Source organism: Cucumis melo, chromosome 7, assembly GCF_025177605.1.
Source record: "Cucumis melo cultivar AY chromosome 7, USDA_Cmelo_AY_1.0, whole genome shotgun sequence".
Taxonomy (NCBI): domain Eukaryota; kingdom Viridiplantae; phylum Streptophyta; class Magnoliopsida; order Cucurbitales; family Cucurbitaceae; genus Cucumis; species Cucumis melo.
Window position 1 is genome coordinate 14,076,358 of NC_066863.1, and position 22,397 is coordinate 14,098,754.

At 33.6% G+C, this 22,397-nt stretch overlaps 3 protein-coding genes across 7 annotated transcripts; 2 read left to right on the forward strand and 1 right to left on the reverse strand.

Annotated features, from left to right (window-relative positions):
• Window positions 1-2,134: 2,134 nt before the first annotated feature.
• Window positions 2,135-6,564, forward strand: LOC103495730 (chaperone protein dnaJ A6, chloroplastic). Of its 2 annotated transcripts, none has more exons than XM_008457369.3 (8): window positions 2,135-2,461; window positions 3,338-3,500; window positions 4,290-4,431; window positions 4,582-4,639; window positions 4,898-4,940; window positions 5,141-5,189; window positions 5,281-5,361; window positions 5,448-6,564. In XM_008457369.3, exons 2-8 carry the CDS (start codon window positions 3,388-3,390, stop codon window positions 6,297-6,299), a joined length of 1,338 nt encoding a protein of 445 aa, XP_008455591.2. In that variant the 5' UTR covers window positions 2,135-2,461; window positions 3,338-3,387; the 3' UTR covers window positions 6,300-6,564. The 2 variants fall into 2 exon arrangements, with proteins under 2 accessions (XP_008455591.2, XP_050943895.1); XM_051087938.1 differs by having other exon boundaries at window positions 2,241-2,461; window positions 4,302-4,431.
• A 9,307-nt stretch (window positions 6,565-15,871) lies between these two features.
• Window positions 15,872-20,215, forward strand: LOC103495731 (uncharacterized). 4 transcript variants are annotated; one of them, XR_007822623.1, is made up of 5 exons: window positions 15,872-16,040; window positions 16,136-16,737; window positions 18,880-19,097; window positions 19,262-19,503; window positions 19,582-20,215. XR_007822623.1 is itself a non-coding variant. In XM_051087946.1 (3 exons), exons 2-3 carry the CDS (start codon window positions 16,221-16,223, stop codon window positions 17,479-17,481), a joined length of 525 nt encoding a protein of 174 aa, XP_050943903.1. In that variant the 5' UTR covers window positions 15,872-16,040; window positions 16,136-16,220; the 3' UTR covers window positions 17,482-18,117. The 4 variants fall into 4 exon arrangements, 2 of the variants coding, with proteins under 2 accessions (XP_050943903.1, XP_008455593.2); XR_007822624.1 differs by lacking the exons at window positions 18,880-19,097; window positions 19,262-19,503; window positions 19,582-20,215 and adding exons at window positions 17,474-17,537; window positions 17,650-18,117; XM_051087946.1 differs by lacking the exons at window positions 18,880-19,097; window positions 19,262-19,503; window positions 19,582-20,215 and adding an exon at window positions 17,474-18,117.
• Window positions 17,272-20,890, reverse strand: LOC103495786 (BTB/POZ domain-containing protein DOT3). The gene is made up of 6 exons (XM_051087945.1): window positions 20,489-20,890; window positions 20,320-20,389; window positions 19,167-20,065; window positions 18,817-19,075; window positions 18,583-18,711; window positions 17,272-17,829 (listed from the first exon to the last, which is right to left on the reverse strand). The coding sequence occupies exons 1-6, from the start codon at window positions 20,656-20,658 to the stop codon at window positions 17,470-17,472; spliced, it is 1,887 nt and encodes a 628-aa protein (XP_050943902.1). The 5' UTR covers window positions 20,659-20,890; the 3' UTR covers window positions 17,272-17,469.
• Window positions 20,891-22,397: the final 1,507 nt, after the last annotated feature.

Consider the following 22,397-nt stretch of genomic DNA (forward strand, 5'->3'; position numbering starts at 1 on the left):
TTTTTTCATTTTGTTACACAAGCCGTAAATATTTTAATGGTCTGTTACATTTATGAAAATTTTCTTTTTAATAAGGGTTTTTTAAAAAATAGAACAAAGCGCGAAAATATTTACACCGTATAGAAAAATTTTGAAAAAAGAAAAAGCCAACAAAGTGAGATAACAAAAATATCCCTACAATTAATTGATCACACACGTGAAAAAATGATTTTGTATCCAATCTAAACAATCTTGTACCCTTGTACTTAATCTAAACGATCTTGTACCTAGTCTAAACGATATTGTACCAAATCTAAACGATTTTGTACCTAGTCTAAACGATCTTGTACCTAGTCTAAACGATATTGTACCAAATCTAAACGATTTTGTACCTAGTCTAAACGATCTTGTACCCAGTTTAAACGACCTTGTACCAAATCTAAATAATATATTCGGTGATAATGGTCTATTTGGGATAGACAACTAATCGCTTAAATATTGGTATACCATCGTTTAGATCCTATACCAATATCATTTAGATCTTGTACCAAGAAGAAAAAGAGAATATGAGAGATGAAGAAGAAGGAAGAAATTATGGAAGAGAAAATAAAGAAATCGCAAACAAGAAGAAGGAGAAATTAATAATATGGAAAAAAAATCGGAAAGAAGAATAAGAAAAAGAATTGAAAAATTGTTTGCAACAATCAAAACCAATAAGAACAAATATGAAATTTATGAAAATGTAATTGAGACTTTCATGAATTTTTCTTAAATGGTTATAACTTGTAGGGGTCTTTTCAAAAATATAAAAAAAGGCAAAATATTTACACTCTATAGAACAATTCAAAAAACGAAAAAAGCCCAGAGGCCCACCGTGTAAAATACCAAAAATGTTCCATCAACCATGCCGTCAATAACGCGTGCAATATATTTGTGATTTATACGCGATCGTTTAGATATAATTCAATATATACGCAATCGTTTAGATATGGTTCAATATATACGCGATCGTTTAGATATTGCTATAATTTATATGCGATCGTTTAGATACTACAATTTATCTTTTTAGTTCTATCGTTTAATTTTGTTACACGATCGTTTAGATCTAAATGATTTTTTAAAAAATTTTTGGTACACGTTTTTTTTAATTCTTTTACTACACGAACGTTTAGATTTCTTTACACGATCGTTTAGATTTCTTTACCCGATTGTTTACTTTTTTTACATGATCTTTTACTTTTCTTACACGATTGTTTATATTTGGCTACTCCAATTCAAATGAATTTTTTTCAAGATTTTTTATACACACGATCGTTTGCTTTTCTTAAATGATTGTTTACATTTGGCTACTCCAATCTAAATGATTTTTTTCAAGATTGTTTATACGATCTTTTAGATTTTGCTTTTTTTTTTACACAATCTTATACAAAGTCGTTTAGATTTGGTTACCCAAATGCAAACGCATAAAAAAAGAAAAGAAGAAAGACGATGACAAGAAATCGCAGCGAAAAAAGAATAGGAAAAGTAGAAAGACGATGAAAAGAAATCGAAGCGGAAAAAAAAAAGAGGAAAATAAGTAAAACGATGGAAAGATTAAATGACGTAAATAAAGAATTGAAAAATAAGAAATATGATGGAAAGAAATCACAGAAAAGAAAAAGAAGAAAGAAGAAAGACGAAATCGCATTAGAAGAACGGAGAAGACGAATCGCGAGGAAGAAAGAAAGATGGAGAGGTAAATTTGGAATATTTAAAAAGTGATTAATTTTATGGATTTTGTTACGCCGTAAATAGTTTGGTGTTTTGTTATATTTATAATAGTTTTCAAACTTTAGTATATTTATGTAAATTTACTCTTTTAATAACTATTTTTCTGAATAATATTTTAGTATGGTGTGTAACATCAAATTTTCGAGGAGAAATAGTTAACAAATATATTTTTTAGATTTGGGTAAAGATTCATTTTTAGAAATAGTAATATATTAAAATTATTTAAAGAATTTAGGAAAAATATATGCTAGATAGTACTCTTTGAGTTTTTTTTAGATTTATTTGATAAGTAATTTCATTTTTTTTCTATTCCCAATTATTCACCATTTTTTTAAACTACAAAAGTGAAAGAAAAATATTCCAAACCCAAGCTTTTGCTCAAGCCCCCGACCTGAGGCCGTTGTCTCAATTCAGCCAATTGAATCCAACGGTGGAAATCTGTCTCCTTGTCCGCAAATAAATATACGGTCTTAAAATAGCCGATTAACACAATTTGATGGAAAACTCTGGAAAATAAAAAAATAAAAAATAAAAAAAGGAAAGAAAAAAATTCGACAAATTACTCCAGAAGTCGCTAACCTCATCTTCCTCTTCGCCTGCAACCGTGGAGGCTACTCTCTGCTTCTTCTTCTGCTTCTCTTCACCATCTCTCTCCTTCTCTCTCTAAGCATTTCATACTCAGATTCGAAGCAGAAGTGTTGCACCAACACAGGTAATTTCCACACACATCCCCAAACTTTCTTCTTTCTTCTTTTTAACACTTTGAGAACAATACCTGTTCTTATTCCACCGATTCATGAACTATCTTCTCTTACTTTTCTGTGTCACTCCCTGAGTTTTCTTATTTCTCTTTTTGTTTCATTCAATTCTTTTACCATGCGTTGTTTTGTTCTGCTTTGCTTTTTTTTTTTTTTTTTTTTGGTGATACGTGTTGTGATTTTTGGTCTCTGTTGATTTGAGGCGTTGTTTATCGCCTAAGAAAACCTAATGCGATGGTATTTTGGCGACTTTTGAGTTGTATTTTTGGGTTTTGTCTGAATTTAAGTTTGTTTGAAATGAGTTGTGTGTTTGAAGTGAGTATGGATGATTATTCCTTTCGGGCCCTGGAATGATCTACATTGCCATTTCCGGTTTAAGATTGCTTTTTAATGGAGGTGAATATGATGCTGCGAATGAGAAAAGTTTTGTCTGAAGAATTGCCTTGTATAAAGATAAAGTTTCGTTACTACTCTTCACTTATTTTTTATTTGGATTCAGCCCCCCCCCCCCCCCCCCCCCCCCCAAGTTGTATTTATTCACTGTGTTATATGAGACTGAGATTGTTAATAGAGTTCACTTTTCATGTTATTTAGTGGTTTTGATCGTGAAGATTTGGTGTTAGGGACCTAGATGGTATCGATGATTAGTTGCTTCAAGAGTTGTTCACTCTTTAAGCTTTTCCTTAAATCTTGTAATCCTATTAGAACTTGTTACAAGTAACAAGATGTTGGAAAAGAAACCTGTCTTTTTGCATTGGGTTTAATACTTGGGTAATGTAAAGCGTCTTATGATTGGTGGAAGATTTCATGGTTACGTTATTAAATTGCAGAATCCAATCAAGAGTAAGTAGCCTTTTCATTAGATCCTGCATCATTCAACATGGTTTCAATGGCCATTATACCTTGTGGAAGTACATCATTTGCTCAATGGGGAATTTATCCTCAGTGCATGCTAAAACCTTCAACAAATAAGATATCCTCCATCCAATATGGGTAAGTTTTCTAGCTCTCTATCTTTTACTTTTCAACTTCCATATGTAGCCATAAGCCATTTGAGGTTTCTCAGTGTGCTTGTTGCTAGCACATCACAAATTTGTAGTGTGATAGCTATTATGGTTAGATCCTACAAAAATTGTATTTTGTTGTAAACTTGTAATGAAATTACTTAACTGGTCTAGTTGGTTTCTAATATCTCTTCTTTTAGGCTGTTATTTAAGTGATGTATTTGATTCCTATTTTTATATATAGGATCCATTGTACGGTATAAAACTTCTCTGAAAACGTGTTCGAACATTGTATTGGATCATTTTTAGGGTGTTTTAGCAGATAATTTCAACTGTTTTTTTCCCTCTAGTTTTTATTTCTTAAAAACTTATGGACGTATGGATAGATTGAAATGCACACAGTGCCATAATCTTCTACAAGTTATTCAATTGGAATTTTCAAATTGTATTTTGAAAACAAAAATTGGAAATTCTCCATCCTTAGTGTGCATGAACTTGTAAAGATCTTGCTGAGATTAATCTTGAGCTATCAAAGTATGTGAGAGATTAAAGTTAGAATTTTTGTCAGAAATTAAGATTTAGTTGCCATTTTATTGGGGATGAGTGTTGGTTGTTGTTTTACTGAGGTTAGGTGGTGTGCGCTAGGATTCGGTGCCCTGTTACTCCCCTTATTATTTCTTATGAGTCATTTGAGAAAACCTATTGAAGTAGCCAATGTAATTGGTTTATATACAACCACATTTAGAAGCACAATGATATTTATTTTTTGATATTGTAGTGTCACAAGCAGGATTAGCAACATAGCTGCTCTGAACTCAAGTTTCTTCTCCCGAGGTTCCTTCAGCGTTCTATTTGACACAAGATCCTCACAAACTTCACATCAACGAAGAGGCGGGTTGCTTGTTGTTAGAGCAGATAGTGTGCGTACTATTTTTGTTTCTCCCTCTTCCACCTCTGCTCTTTCCCCCACCCAAAAAGGAAAAGAGACAAGAAAATAAAAAAGGAGAGGTAGGCTGAGAGATTTTCTTCTGCATTTATTTAAACAATAACACTTATTAATTAATTTGCAGGATTATTACTCTGTCCTTGGGGTGTCCAAAAATGCCAGTAAATCTGAAATTAAAAGTGGTACTTATCTTTTTTAATGTCTATTGGGCTTCATCTATGTTTATTTTTTATTTGTTATCTATTTTAAATGCCTCATCTTGTATGCTTTCCATTATTAATGCGGGATGTATTTCCTTATCCTGTCAACGTGCCATGGCTTCATCCATGTTTATTTGATTTGTTACTTATTTCAAATATTCATAGTTCGACTCCTAGATGTATCTTATCCATTGAATATTTTACCTTATCCCTCTTTATATGTTCTTTTGCATTCTTCAGCTTATCGGAAACTTGCTAGGAGTTACCATCCGGATGTGAACAAGTAAGTTAAATAACCTTTTAGGGATGAAAATACACTAGGCAATCGTACAGAACACAAATTATAACAGAGATGACAGGGTAGCACTTTATTCTTGTTATTTTGATCTTAGTTATAGTTATTTTTTATTTTCTCATTCAGTAGTAGTTCAGACTCCGTTGAATAATAGGTATTTTATAACGCGTTGTTTCCTGTTCTACCAGAGATGCTGGGGCTGAACAGAAATTCAAGGAAATTAGTAATGCTTATGAAGTAAGAGCCTTGTAGCTCTTGTTCGTGTTTTGATTTTGCAGTTTCCAGTGAGAACCATGGAAACTAATTCCCCTGAAATTGCTTGTTTCAGGTCTTGTCTGATGATGAGAAACGCTCACTCTACGATAAATATGGAGAGGCTGGCCTTAAAGGCGCTGGTATGGGCATGGGGGTAAGTAATTCTCTGATAGAAATATGAAAACTATATTTATGAAGTTTCCTTTTGCCTGACTTCAATTTGGCTATTTGCTTCTTCAGGATTTCAGCAATCCTTTTGATCTCTTTGAGTCTCTATTCGAAGGCATGGGAGGCATGGGCGGTATGGGCATGGGAAGTCGAGGGTCGAGGAGTAGAGCAGTAGATGGACAAGATGAATATTACAACCTTGTGTTGGACTTCAAGGAAGCTGTTTTTGGTGTCGAAAAGGAAATTGAGATTAGCAGATTGGAGAGTTGTGGGACTTGTGAAGGGTCTGGCGCTAAACCTGGAACACAACCTACTAAATGTAGTACATGTGGTGGTCAAGGCCAGGTTGTCTCATCGGCAAGAACCCCTTTAGGTGTCTTCCAGCAGGTAATGACTTGCTCTTCCTGTGGCGGAACTGGGGAAATATCCACACCTTGCAACACATGTTCTGGGGATGGGCGAGTACGGAGGACAAAGAGGATAAGTTTAAAAGTTCCAGCAGGTGTTGATGCTGGTAGTCGTCTAAGAGTTCGGAATGAAGGGAATGCAGGAAGACGAGGTGGGTCTCCTGGGGATCTTTTCGTCATTATCGATGTTATGCCTGATCCCGTACTAAAACGTGATGATACCAATATCTTGTACACTTGCAAAGTTTCCTACATTGATGCTATCTTGGGCACCAGCATCAAAGTTCCAACTGTAGATGGGATGGTTGATTTAAAAATTCCTGCCGGGACACAACCAAATACGACACTTGTGATGTCAAAGAAAGGAGTTCCTCTTCTAAACAAGAGAAATATGAGGGGAGATCAGTTGGTTCGTGTGCAGGTTGAAATCCCGAAAAAGTTGAGTAGTGAGGAGAGGAAGTTGATCGAGGAACTGTCGGATTTGAGCAAAGCGAAAGCTGTGAGCAGTAGAAGATAGCCTGGATTGAAGTAAAAGAAAAAAAATAAAAAAAAGAGGCAGATGAGAAATGAATTGGAAGGATTGATTGATTGATGATATGGTAACTGGTAAGGATTGATACATGTACGATGTAATGTAGTAGGTAATTCAATGTTAGTACAATTTTGTCAACAAAATCTTGAATGATAAATGGTAGGAAGAAATGTAACTCAAAGAATAAAACTCTTTGATCATGAATATTTCAGTACAAACTTATATTCTCTTGGATTGATTTACATAATAACCCTTTTATTCTTCCCGATTTGATCGTAGATCCTTTATAAAAAAAATTTAAAAATAATGATAATAATAAATAATAAAAATCTTATTGTAGATTTAGAAATGATTATATAATTCATGTTTTCTAGGGGGGATATTGTTTACTATCTCTTTCCAGTCCTCCAAATTAAGACTTTAACAACGAAGGTCTTTATCAATAATTTAGTGGTGATTGTTGGTCGCAACCAATTTGATATTATCTTTTAAATTGTAGAAAATACTCAATAATTTTTAGTTTTTCGTGGTTTGAACGGGATTTTTGTTCTAAATAGTTTGTTTTTTCTTTTTCTTGTTACTTTTTTTGAAAAATTCCCGTTTTCTAAAGCTATGTTTTTATTCACACGTATTAATATCTTTTTAATTTATAGAAACGTCGCTCACACGTATTCCTTTTTTTTTTTTATTAAACCGTTTAAACAATTATTGTGTGGGTGAATAATGTTTTAGGAATCATTTAAAACATTTAACACTATTCGTAATCATTTTGCGCTAAAACAAAATAGGTTTGATTTTTCAAATTACATAACTTAAAAAATATATATTGTTTTGTAACATACGTATGATTATTATAATGACTTGTAACATAGGAAATAAATAATTTGTAACATTTTGTAAAAAATAAATACGTATAATTATTATGATTTTAAATTTACAATATCACCCTTTGTATTAATATCTTTTTAGTTTATAAAAAAAGTTAATCACGCATATTTTCACTTTTTTGTATTAATGTCATTCTTAAGTTATTATTATTAAATTTAAAAAAAAATAAAATTGACAAAAATATTTATAAAATATGGCAAAGTTTCAGATTCTATCAATAATAAACGTTGATAGGCACAAATATGCTTCTATCAGTCATATTAATTTACAATAATAGAAGTTTATTAATGACTATCATCGATGGAATCCAAAGTTTTATATGTTATAAATATTTTAATATATTTTACTATATTTAAAAATGTCCCTTTAATTTACCTTTTTAAAAAATAAATGAAAAAAAACCTCACATCTTCTTACGTTGTTTGTAATAAATAATTATTTTAATTTTTTATTTGGTTTGTAACAAATGATCATTTTAATTTACCCTTTTAATATTTGTTCCATTACAATATAATAATTAAGCAAATATAAATTCTATAATAAATAGAGGAGAGAAAAAGTCGCCCACATATGACCAATTAAACAATCATTGTGTGGGCAAATAATGTTTTTAGAAATCATTTAAAACATTTAACACTGTTTGTAACCATTTTGTTTGATTTTTTGAATTACATAACTTAAAAAATATAAGTTGTTTTGAACATACGTATGATTATTATAATGATTTGAAATATAGGAAATAAATGATTTGTAACATTTTGTAAGAAATAAATACGTATGAATATTATAATTTTAAATTTACAATATCACCCTACTTATTAATATCTTTTTAATTTATAAAAAAGTAAATCTCACGTTTTTTTTTTTTTGTATTAATGTCTGTAACGCCCCAAAATTTTGAGGTACTTTATGATATTGATAATTTAATTTGCTGGGTGCTAAATTATTTAAGTTTGAAGAGGAAAAGAAAAGAAAAAGGAGAATATAATTTTTAAAATAATATAAAATGTAATATAAAATAATATAATTACATATTATTATTAGAATTATTTTTTAAAATATTGCAGTTTTAAAAATTAATGTAAAAAATAAGGTCATCTCAAAAGTATTGACGAAATTAAGGTAGCAAAGTCGTGTACCCGATCCACGACATGTGACTAGACGTGTGGACCCGATCCACGACTTGTGACGGGAATCATGTACCGAGTACACGATTTCTGTATCTGATGCAACAGATGACAGTCAACAGTAACATTGACTGCCTAATTTGTCGTGTAGCAAGGAAGTCGTGTACCGGGTACACAACTTCGTTCACTTGCCATACTGCGCCATGTGTACTTCATGCATGGAAGTCATGTACCCGTACACGACTTCCTGCTTTTAAAAACCCTCGACCCCTTCTGTTTTCCCTCATTCCGAAGAAAAAAAATTCTCCCTTCTATTCTCTGTCTTGGCCGCGAATCCTCAAGTTTTTTCTCTTCTCTTCTCTTTTTTAGTTCATCAAAAGTTCTTCCATTTTTTCCACCAACTTATACACTTATCTCAAACTATATTTTCTCCACCATTTTCTCCATTTATCTTCAACTTCATCTCTATTTATCTTCAACTTCATCTCCATTTATTAATTAGGTATATTTATTTAAATTTATTTAATCCTCAAGCTGTTGTTATTGTATTTTTTTTTTGTTAAATTTCTCTTATTGGTTATAGTTGGTTCCCTAAATGTTCCATTTGGTTTCCCCAAATCTCCATTTTTGTTTCGTCACGAAGGTATGTATAAATTTCTTAAAATATATTAGGTTAGATTTATTTTAACTACTACTAGGGTTCCATTGTATGGAAAGTATAAAGGCAAAATGTTAACTGTCCTATCTATCGATGCAAATGGTCATATATTTCCTCTTGCATTTGCTGACCATTTGTTATTGTGGAAGGGAAAAACGCGTCCCATTGGTCATGGTTTCTTTATGCATTGCGCCAGTACATTACTGATTGAGATGATATTTGCTTGATCTCCGACAGACATATAGGTATTCTTGCTGCCATTAATAATCAGGAGATAGGTTGGAGTGAACCTCGAGCATTCCATTGATATTGTCTTCGTCGTGTTGCTAGCAACTTCAATAATAAGTACAAATCGAAGCGACTAAAAAATTTGGTGTTTAGGGTAGGTAATCAACACCAAAGGCACAAATTTATAAGAACCATGAAAGAACTAAAGCAATTGAACCCATAGTGTCTTGAGTACTTTGAAGATATTGACCTGCAAAAATGGACCCAATCTTATGATAATGGGTATCGATATTGATGGATGACAAGTAATGCTGTTGAATGTAGGAATTGGGTATTTAAAGGAGCTCGTATATTACCCATCACTTCTTTGGTTAGATTAACATTTTATCGCACAATTCTGTATTTCGAACGACGAAGAGATGAGATAAGTGAAGTAGTTGACCGTGACGAAATTTATACGAAATATGCGATGACAAAGCTAAGGAGGTAGGAAAAATAGGCTTCCGCACATTTAGTGACATCCATTGATATAGAAACCCAGACGTTTGAGGTTCACACAAGTATGAGTATGATTTCTCCTTATAAAGGCCAACACACACAAGTAGTGAGTTTGATGGAAAGGACCTGTTTGTACAACAAGTGACAATCGTTTAAGATATCATGCTCCCATATAATTGCAGTTTGTAAGCACATGCACTTGACATATGCAGCATACATTGATGAATGGTACTTGTTGTCGAACTGCAAACGATGTTATGCCGGTCGATTCCATCCAATCCAACACCCAGACTATTGGCCTGAGTTATCATTCACCAAAGTTCGCCCGAATGCGGACTTACTTAAAGGACCCAATCGACCAAGAACTACCAGAATCCATAATAAAATGGATTGGAAAGAGTATGATCAATCACTCAGATGCACTCTCTGGAAAGTAGGACACAATCGACGTACTTGTCCTCAACATGCATCTTCTTCTTCAAGACATTGATTTGTATATTATGAGATTTTAGATAGGTTTAATTAACTGCTTCTATGTAAATTTTTTGATGTAATTTTAGGGTCATTTATTGTTTTAGGATGTATTATAGGATTTTAGATGTAATTGTTTGAGTATACATTGATAATAAATAAACATTGTAACTATAATTGTACTGGATTAATGTATACTAAATTAAGGTTTAATTTATATTTTGTTTTAGTTTAATTATATAATTATATAATGATCTTACTTTTCTTTTTCATGTAATTAATAAAAATCTTTTTTTATATTATTTTCATAATGGATCCTGGTCCAGTTGATGATAGTCATCTATATCTACAGGTTACCTATAGATCACAAAGCATATGGGATACCTCCTTCATCGTCGTGTTGAGTTGTCGGAGGAGAGAGACAGCATCTCAATGCACCATTCCCTTCAACCAGCGTATTGCACCTTACTTAGATGTTGTTGGATTCCTAGGGGTCTCCCATGTTGGGTTCATGTAGTTAGATTGACATTTGATTACTGCACTGGTCGAGCGTTGGAGACCAGAAACCCATACATTTCATATGCCTTGTGGGGAGTGCACGATCACGCTAGTGGACAGGGAGCCTTTGACAGGATCATTGAGGTACAATTGGAAGGTAATATGCGAAGATTTTTTGGAAGTTTTACCGCTTGACATGAAAGGTTAGCAGTTAAGTCTTCCATGGTTGGCAAAACAGTTTCAAGAATTGCCACCAGATGCTGACGTTGTGAATGTTCAGAGATATGCTCGTGTATACATTATGCAGTTGATTGGGGGCTTTCTTTTTGTTGATAAGTCAAACACACTGGTCCACTGTATGTTTCTTCAATTCATATTCGATTTTGACCAAGCTGGTACATATGCATGGGGCGCTGTGACCCTCGCATGGTTGTATAGAGAACTCTGTCGTGCGAATCATGCACAGTCTTTAGAGATCACGGGCCCATTAATGCTAGTACAAGTTTGGGCATACGACAGATTCCCCATTATAGTGCCACAGAGACCGCTGCAGCATTCAGATGGTCGATCTTTGAGTTTTAGATACTATTTCATATACATGTTTTTTAAATAGAATTTGCAATATCTATAATTATTAATGGTTTATTTCACAAATAGATAGAGCGGTGCTCTAGCTGCATCTGAACAGTCAGCAAATATGTTGCTGACATATCGATGGACATTTGATCGATTAAGAGAGTCTCAGGTAGTAAAATATTATACGAATGTTCTATAGTTCTATTTTTTGTTGCCTACTGACTTTTGTTTTTTCAATAAACGAATTGGACACCGTACATGCCCGACATTATGACATCGGTTCCTCTTAGATGTTGTAGTGGTCAAGCGGTGTGGACTTACGTGGGTCCATTGATTTGTTTTCATCTGGTCGAGAAGTATCAACCAGACCGAGTGTTGCGACAGTTTAATATGTTGCAAATGCCACCTGCGATTAGTTTCACAGATCTGAGCCTACATCAAATAGATTTGAGGGGTAAGCATAATCAGGATTGGTGACAGATTCATGCGGAACATATCGGGATGTGGAATTCGAGATATAATTTTTTGGTTGAAGCGTCCACGACAAGCTAACCGACGGTGTCAAAGAACTATTTTCTCTGGTACAAGTCGATTACCAGACGCTTCATCACCCAAGAAGGCGCTTTTTATCATTGCATGGTAAGGATTTAATATGCTTTATTTTATACATTTAATAATAATAAAACATTAATTTGGTTCGTATTACTTGCAATCTTTCAGTATGATTTTGTTGACAAAGTACAAGTTTTTTCGTGGAACACGACATAGAAGCTTTGGGAAACATATGTGACAGAACCACGAGAGTTGTAGAACAAATTATATAACAGACCCGACGACTTAATGTTGTCGATACAGATTGTAGATGACGACAGCTAGGCGATGATGTCGAGAGGGTGATGAAGATAATTAAAATTTTATAAATTAATTTTGAATTCTTGTAAATTTCAATTTAAAATGTATAAAACAATTTCTCTATATTCAATTGAAATTTAGATCATATCGTTTATAGACTTCTCGATGCATCTATTACACGGAGATTATATTAAATTCTTGATAAAGAAAACTAACATAATATTTGCTAAACATAGTTAATTTTGTAAACAAATTGTAAACATACAAGATTTGACGATGACGACGATGATGATGATGATGATAAAACGTAATAATAATAAAACATAATAATAATAATAATAATAATAATAATAATAATAATAATAATAATAAACATAATAATATTAATTATAATAATAATAATAAATAAAATAATAAAACATAATAATAATAATAATAATAATAATACTAATAATAATAATAATAATAATAATAATATAATAATAATAATAATAATAATAATAATAACATAATAATAGTAATAATAATAGTAATTTTACCCGTTAAAAATTGGAATTTAAAACTTGTAATTTTACCCATTATATTTTTATTTTTAAAACTCTTGCGTGCAGCCCCTCCATCCTCATCCTTATCTTATTCTCCTTCACTGACCAACGTCGCCCCTCACCTTCTTCTTCTTCTTTCTACATTCCTTCATCCAGCTGCCCCACCCTCTAAAATCCTCATGGACGACCACCGCTCCTCGCCATTGCGTTCGTGTGAAGCTCACAGTCGTCCGTCGCGTTAAAGTCGAATCACATACTGTCGATGTTGCATTCCTTCGGACGGGTTATTTCGGTTTCGTCTGGCCACCATGTCCCTCACGAACCTAGATCCACTGACCGTCGCATCAATCCATTCCTGTGTCCCAAGCCACGTGTCTCTTCTTCTAACAGTGTGTGAAAGCCGAATTCGCCTCTCCAAGCCAGTCGCTCAAATCTATTATTTACACGCCGTCGTTGGCTCGATTCATGAGCCATTGCCTCTGCAACCGTCGACATCTGTGATAAAGGCAAAACTTGTGGAATGATGGTCGTTTTCATAGCCATTGTTTATATTCTAATGTTGGATTACAGTTTCATCCTTGAAGGTGTCGATGGGTTATGATGCTCGAATTCCTTAACTTTCTATCAAGTTTGGTTAGAATTTGACTTTTAACTACTTGGGTAAGTTGTGGACATTGCTTCGGAGTGATTGAGATGAAGGGAATTGTTTGTGAAAGTAATTGATTTTTTTTTTTGTTTGATTATGTTTAGATTGGATCGTTTGGATTTTGTGCGAATAAGGATTTTAGCTAAGTTTCAAGTAAGGGAATTTCCTACTACTGGACTTATATGAAAGTTACATTACATTGACCGTACTAGATTGAAAGTTTTCTGTTAATTAGAAAGCATTACTATTATATATACTTTGACTGATTACAGACGATTTGACTATCATATATAGTTTATATTGTGTTTGAATTGTTATGAGTAGTCTATGCATACGGATGTTATGTGTAGTTGATGGAGTACAGATGTTTGGATGTTATGTGTAGTTGGTATATGCTTATGAACCGTGCTGTAGAATAAATATGGGTACTATGCATTATGTAGATTAACTTGTGGTTGTGCTGTTGGTTGGGTTTAGGCAATGAAATTGTTAGGTGTAATTACATAACGATGGTTTGATCAGTTGACTGGGCTTAGGTAGCGTGATTGTAATGGATGTCCTAGATTTAGGCATGGCGGATGATGGTACTTTTGACTGAACCTAGACTGTCGGACTGATTATACTTAAGAAGCTGTTAATTTTGAGTTATGTTTGCACTATGACTACCGTAGACTGTTTAGATTGGGTCGAGGGATAATTATTAGCCTTATCTATGGGGTAGTGTACCTTGCAGACACGGTGTCCTATGGGATCACCATATGTTGTGTATCCTTCGGGATCACTAGACTGATATGTGTATCCTTCGGGATCACTAGATTAATTTGTGTATCCGACGGGATCATTAGACTGATATGTGTATCTGAAAGGAGCACTAAACTGATTGATGTGTGTATCATATGGGATCACTAGACTATTATGTTGCAGGGTACCTCTTAATAGGAAGCTAACCGTTATTACCCCTAACGGGACCAGTAGTGGGTCTCTTACTGAGTATATTGTATACTCACCCTTTCATGTTGTTTATTTCCTTTTATTTTAGTTTGTTTTGAGGATTTTAAATGTGTCAAGTTTAGGATCTTTAATTGTTTTGCTTTGTTTTGATGGTTTCTTAGACGAATACGTGAATGTTTGAAATTTGTTTTAAATAGGGCACGATGATAGTTTTCTATAGTTTTAGATATTATTAGAACTTAAACAGGATTTATAAACTCATTTTTGTTTTGATGACGTGTCTTAATAGTAAAGTAATTATCTCAGCTTATTCGAAAGTTGGGGCATTACTATGTCGATCTTAAGTTATTGTTATTTAGTTTAGAAAAATTTTCAAAAATGACAAAATTGACAAAAATAGTTACAAAATGTAGCAAAATTTCAGATTCTACCAATGATAGACGTTGATAGACACTGATATATGCTTCTATCAGTCATATTGATATACAGTAATAGAAGTCTATCAGTGTATCATTGATAGAATCCAAAATTTTGTTATATGTTGTAAATATTTTATTTTATTTCACTATATTTAAACATGTCCCTTTAATTTACCTTTTTTAAAAATGAATGAAAGAAAACCCCACATCTTTTCATGTTGTTTGTAATAAATAATCATTTTAATTTTTTATTTGGTTTGTAACAAATAATCGTTTTAATTTACCCTTTTAATATTTGTTCCATTATTATATAATAATAAAACAAATATGAATAATGTTTTTAGAAATCATTTAAAACATTTAACAATATTTGTATCCATTTTACACTAAAACAAAATAGGTTTGGTTTTCCAAATTACATAACTTAAATAATATAAGTTGTTTTGTAACATACCTATTATTATTATTATGATTTATAACATAGGAAATAGATGATTTGTAATATTTTGTAAGAAATAAATACATACGATTATTATAATAAAAAAATTTGTCTTTCAAAATTCCATAATAAGAACATGAATGGTCCAATTTTAGTATAAATATAAATGCATCATTTGAGTTAAATTTTCTATCTAAAGTTTTTGTTCCTTCAAGTTTTATCTGCTCATCATTTGTACCAACTCAAAGAAAAAATCGATCTAAGGTAATGCTTATATTTACATTTTGTTGCATTATATTGTTTTGTAAGGTAATTTTTATTTTTACTTTAAAACTACAGACTAAATGGAGCATATGCTAATACAAGATTTGGAACTTTTGCAAAATATATATTAACAAAGTTCTCACGTTGCACGTTTTTAATAAATAGTGGGAGCTCACTCAATTTAGGCGTGTCTAAACATAAAAATAAGAAAGAGAAATTTTCATAAATAAAATAAAATACCAAAATATTTACGGCCGTGTAACAAAATCAAAAAACACATGAAGAACCAACTAATACGATTTTTCATTTTTGGAAACGGAAGGTTTACCATTTATTCTCAAGAATAAGTAAAAAAAACATTTTAAGACGGTTTGATGTTTATTGTTTTTCTTAATATCAAATTGGATATGTTATGTTGATTGAATTTGTAATTTGCTTCATTAGTTTCGTTTGGCTCGGTCTGATTTATATTAAAAAGTAAAAACCATCCGAAATCGACCGACCGAGCCGAGGTACATAAAAACCCTTACCAATTGTCCTCAACCCTGTCTACGACCGCTATTATCTCAGCACAAGACCTAACAATCCCAGCACTGCACCTCGCCGTTCGGTCCCAAATCCCTTCAGTTCGTTGAAAGCTTGCAAGTACAAATCTACTATTCTCAGGTTTGATTCCATTGTGAACCTCCCGTGTTTCAAGTAACTGTTTAGATCTTGGTTTCTCGTTCTTGTTGGGTTTGATTTGATGTTGTTTCAAGCAGATTGGAGTTAGAATTTGTAATTGGGTTTTCAAAGGATCTGTTCATCGGCTGTTCATTCGACGCGGAAGCCAAGAAATCCAGGAACATGGGAAGCAGACTCGGGAGAAGAGTTGTTCACTTCGCAAATCTTCCAATCAAGCTTCTTATGCCTACCTCCTTCACCAACATCACTGAAATTGCTCTTAAAACCACTCCTTCTGCTTCTAAAATTGAAATCAAGCGCGTCCTTGAGAGCCTTTACGGCTTTCAGGTCGATAAAGTTCGAACTCTTAACATGGAGGGGAAGAAAAAGAAGCGTGGAGGGATTTTGATCGCAAAGCCTGATTACAAGAAGGCCTATGTTACTCTCAGAAATCCTTTGTCAATCTCTCAGGACATGTACCCGATCCGCATTATAGAGGAGGATAAGAGGAATATGAACAAACAGTCTAAGTCCAGCATTGTTGAGGAGGGCGAGGCAAAGAGGCATTGGCTGCATGAGAAAGAGCCTGTGGGAATCAAAACTTACAAGGGTTTTGCTGATAGAGGCCGCCGACGAATTGGCGGCGGCGCTGAAACGGTTGAGCCATCAACTAAGTTTCCTTGGAGTAGCATGAGGTCTGGTAGGTAGTGGTAGTGTGAAGAAACGTATCTCAGTTACTTCCTAATTGTCATTTGGTTTGGATTTTGTTTTCCTCTAAATGATAATAGTGCATTAGGTTGGTGATGGCTTTGAGCTTACTGATAAATGTTTATTTTCTAACTATGAAATGAACTTCTTGGCCCTCCTATGGGATTTTTTTCTGGAGGAAGTTCTGTTTTGTTGATTGAATCAATAAATAAATTAGAGTTGCATTTGTATTATTCCCTTGTATTATGTGAATTCTACTTAGATAATTTCAGTATGTGGAGTAGGTTCACTATCAAATATTCGATGGCAATATTGTGGTTATAGTGAATTTGCACATGAAACCACATGCACTATGAAAAACTTAATGCGTAGAGATTTTGTATATTTTATCAAATAATTTACTTAATGCATAGAGATTTATATATTTTATCAAATAATTTTTCGTTTTTTTTACTGCAGAGAGTGTTTGTAGCTATTGTCGTTTGTCTGCCTTAGGACTTTTCAGGCAAAAAAGAAACAAAACCCATTTTTCTAAATGTTTGTAGCTGGTTAGAGGTAATCTCTTGGAAATGAAAAGTATATAGTCTGCATCCTGCAAGATGAGCAATACAAAAGACTTGGAGTTGTAACTCTATACACCTACGTGACAATCATGCACAAGTGAAGTAGAGTAGTAAATTCTTTGAATCCTTTATCTTTTTGAGGAATCTGATATTCCTATACTTCAGGTCATTGATAATCTACGTCTTAAGCTCATTCGAGAACTAGTCCGGCTGGGTCTCAGATGGGCAGGTTCATCTCCATCAACTCTTGTGTGAAAGGAATTCTTTATCTTCATCCAACCAAATCCCCAACCTGCTACATTCTTTTGCTTGTTGCTTATTTTTTCATACTCTTGTTGTAGCTCTGAGTAGTCACTCTGCAACTCTGCCATTTGTGCCTTCACGCTCTCAAGTTCTGTCTTGAGGTTTTTAATTTCTCTCTCTGTTGATAAATGATTTCCATCATGATCTGAGTCACTACTAGGTGCTTTCTCCTTCTCTTGCATCGCTGACCTCATCTTCACTTGCTCTGAGAACAGAACCTGCATATTCACTCAGAAATATTGTGATTACCACTCGGAACTGTTGACCCACTGCTTATATAAAGTAAAAGATATGGAGAAATATAATATTGTAGTCTTCTTATATCTCTAGTTACTTCTTGGTTCTGACTGCCAACTATATAAGTAGTGAATGAAGACATTGTTCTCGTGTCATTTGTATTAGTATTACTACAATGGAATGTAAATATGACTTTTTTACTAGTATATCAGAAGGAGAATGCATGAAAGCCTTATTATAATATTATCCAATATATGAGGAGTTGGGAATGGGACTCGGAAGATGTTTCTACAATCTGCTTTTTGTTGATTTTTTTTATGAGAAACTATTGATTTTGTATTTAACCTTGTTTGAAGATTTGTTATGGTGTATATAGTATTCATGACCGATCATATTTCTGTGAAGAAACAAGAGCAGCTGGTTTTAATAAGCCATAATCCTTTTTGTCTACGACATTTGAGAGCCTATCTATATGTTCTGATTATTGTATCTGTTGAATGTCTGGTTTTTTTATGTTGAATGTCTGGGATCAAGTTCAACCTCATATTTTTTTCTGTATGTGGCACATTCGGATATGCAACTAATCTTTGATCACGAGTATATGTTATGGAAATATAAATTTACAATTTCTTATCCTTTTTTGCTCTTTTAATTACATTCTATACTGCACTAGTTACGTTCTACAATCTACATATATTGCTGGAATTTTAAACTACAAGGATATATAATATCACCTGAACTATGGTTCTCAGAGGCAGTCGATCATTTTGTGCAGCATGCACACATGCATCAAGCGATAGTTTCTCATAGTTCATGATTTTGCATAGCTTTCTTCGGTCATGCTCAGATAGTAAAGGATGAGTCTGTAGAGGAGAATAGTTTGTAAGTCGCTATAGTGAAATTTCTTCTATACTTCCAAGCATGTATGCTGCAGAAAATTATTAAGAACAAGATAATCTAGATGCAACCTTGAGGTAGGTGTCAATGGCTCTGTACAATCCATCATGACAATGCCTTGCATTTTCTGACAGTGAGTTGGCTAAAGTTTGAAACTTGGTGATCGAAAGATTTGGATCTCTTGCAAGTTCAGCTAGGTAATTGTCTATGAGTTTACACACATTAGAATTCCCAATTCTATGTTGCTGCTGTTGCTGTTCAAACAGTGAGTAGTATTCAAGGAGCCTTTGCACTACTTCTATGTCATGCATAGTGCGTTCTTCTTGTGTACTGAGGAGCAAGAATATAACAGGTTAGTGAATTTGATGTGTTTTGGAGACTTGTATTTGCTATTTGTTGAGCTTGTAAGAACAATACTTACTTTGGCAAGTTCCCTCGGTCAATATATGTACAGTTAGGAATTAAAATATCAATCACATTGGCATCCTCCAACACCATTCCGATTCTTTTCTCTAGTTCTGAAATCAAAGCTGGTGATGCCGAATACACCCTTGCCATCTTTAGCATCTGCAACAAGAACCTGCACGAAACTGCTTCTCTTTGTGGAGGAACAATGCTTAGTAGGCTTTCAATAATAGCTTTATGTTCTTTGCTGCGTACAATTCCAAGTTCATCTTTCCTACCGCTCAAAATACTTACTTGCTGGTCACTTTTGTCCTGTGTATATTCTCCGAGTCCTGGGGCCATTTCAGTGCCTGGTAACCACTTTCTTGCATACTGCTCAATGCTTTGACCTATAGTCTCCGGCTTTATCATACCTTTGGCTCTTATTGCAGTTATAATTCTCGTGAAATAGTCTATACGAAGTGCAGCTAAATCATTTAACCACGACCCATCCTCACTGACTGTATCTCCTACTATGTTCTCTCTGGAGAGTTTCCGAGCTACCGAGTCACAGCACCGTCTCACAATTTGTAGATTTTCAGCCCATGGCGAGAGACTCTCGCAAGTTTTGAGAACAGCCAGTGACTCTTTCCATGACAAAAGGACTACAAATGTGAGGAAGGACTCTGTCTTGCAAATGAGGTTTCCATCTTCGAATTCCTCTGTCATTTCCAAAAACTCTGATGCACATCTCAATGGGGCTACATTACTTGAGTTCAGGTCTACTGGGAAACCATAACAGTATTTGAGAACCATTTCGAATGCTTTCGATCCACCTGGGAAGTTCTCGAGTTCTAGGTCATATCCTTTCTGGGTTGAGATTGAAGATTCAAGTTCCTTTCGGCCTATGTAGCCACATTTTGAAATCAATGTATACTGTTTCAAGAAAGATTTGGGGGGGGGGGGGGGGGGGGGAAGAGGTGAGCTTACATCTTTCATCATTGGGCAACTAGAATGAGCTACACTGAAATTTTAGATGGAAATTTTTGAGAAATAGAAATGCAATTTCTTTGTTAGCTTGTTCAATCTTGATCATTTTGGTTGATTGACCTCAAGAACTCTTTTGCCGCATTTAATGTTTAATGTATTATGGAACCAAAGTTTGAACTTATTTGCATAGAGGTAGTTACCTTGTGAACATGGAAGGTGATCTCTTGTACTTTAATTTTCAAATCTGTTGGGATCTGAGTGGTGATAAACCTGCAAAGGGAAGAAACAGAGATTGTATTTAAACTAAGTCTTCAGGTAGTAGAAGGCCAATATTCCCCGCAAGATTCTTAAATGAACTCAAGGTTCTACCATGCTTGATCTTTCCTATTGATGCACTCAGCTTCAGTGATGAGTTTGTTTGGAATCACGATCCTCTGGTCATGAACCTGCTTGGCTCCATCTGAATCGCTCTCTGGATTTGGCGTTCCAGTAAGAGACGTCATGTTGCTGTATGTCTGTTGGTACTCACTGTTTGTCATATTATGATCTCTCTTTCTTTGTCTCTGATGGATTTGGATTTGGATTTGGATTTGGTTTGAAGCGGAGAAAATAAATGCAAGAGAAGCAAGTATGTGGCTGTGATGAGAGGCATCTATCTAAGAGGGTCCATAGAAATGCTCATTCATTTGTTGTAACAATTTGAGAGACAGTGGTGGGAGATTGATATTGTGCTCATTTATGAGGGAGATGAGGAATGCTGGGTATGATATCACCATATTTCCCTTCCATCCACCTCCACCCCAATCGATGTGTACTATATAATTAGGAAAATGCTACCATGTTGTCTTAATTTTAGACACAATAAATTTAATATGGGGAATAGAAATTTGAATCTACGTAGAAAACTTTAGTTTGAATTCAAAATTTATAGACATTTTTTTAATTAAAAGAAATACAACCCCTTCAAATTTTATGGTCTAGTCGAAAGTAAGTTTTAAAATATAAAATAAAATATCTAAAATCATTATAGAATTTAATCTGTATGCTTCCAAAAAACTTAAAAAAAATGAATGTCAGATATGGCTTGATTTTGTTAAGTTGGTGTATCATTAGTTTAGTGAAGTTACTTAACATGTTTTATTAACGGATAAAAGAGTGTTTATTTAATTAGAACCATAGCTTGCTCCTATTATTGATGAATATTTATTTTACTATCTATATTTATTTAATTTAGGTTCGGACTTAATATTCAACCATTCAGAATTGTTACCTCAATATATTGTTTTTTCTTTGTTTTACAACTAGGGAGGGGTTTAAGCACTTGCACTCTCTCGAAGGATCAAACTTGTGAGATACCAAGTGATTTTGGTATCAAGTTAATTTGAAGATTGGAGTTTAAGACCTCTAACCTAGTATAACCTAGAGACCCTGATCCCTTACTAACAACGAGCCATCTAGTCCATAAATATATTTCTTTTCATTTTATTTTTATGTTGTCATCAATTACTAGATACATTGATTTTGCTAAGTTGGTGTATCATTAGTTACATTATTTAGTTTGTACGAACACGAGATCGATAAAATACTAATTATCATATCTTGTCAATGGTTTAAAGTAGAAAAGTAGTTAGGTTTTCACAAGGTTGGGTTGTCTCCCCAGATTTATCAAAATACATTAGGTAATTTTATCCTATCAATGTAATATGTTAACTCTTTTGATTACTTCATAAACCTGTATACTTTAGCAAGTTGGATTGCATTTTCAAGTGTGATTAAGTAAAAAAGTAAGTTGTTTTTGAAAAACAAAAACTCATGTGTTTAGCCACCATCTAAAATAGATTTTTGAAAAGAAGAGTGAGTTTATAAATACTAAAACCCAACTTTTAGAAAAATGATTTTTTAGTGTTTAATAATTAGTGTTACTAATTTGTATGAAAAACTTCGACCACCAACTCCGGTCATCCTCATTGGCCAACCTTTGACAATTGTCTTTGTTGACTGTCGTTGGCCAACATTCAACCATTGTCTTCAGCAATCGTCACTGATCAACGAATTTTGTCACTTCAAATTTGGATAAAATAATAACCGGTTAAACTCAAAGAAAAAGTTCTCAAATCGAATTGATTCCAAGGGGCGGCTGATGTTTTTAATAGCAAAGAAAACAAATTTCATGAATGTGGCAATCATTGACTCATTTATTTGTACACTATTCTCAGTTCATAGTATACATATTCATTATTTTGATATTTTGTGCAGAATATGAAAGAAGACTCCGATA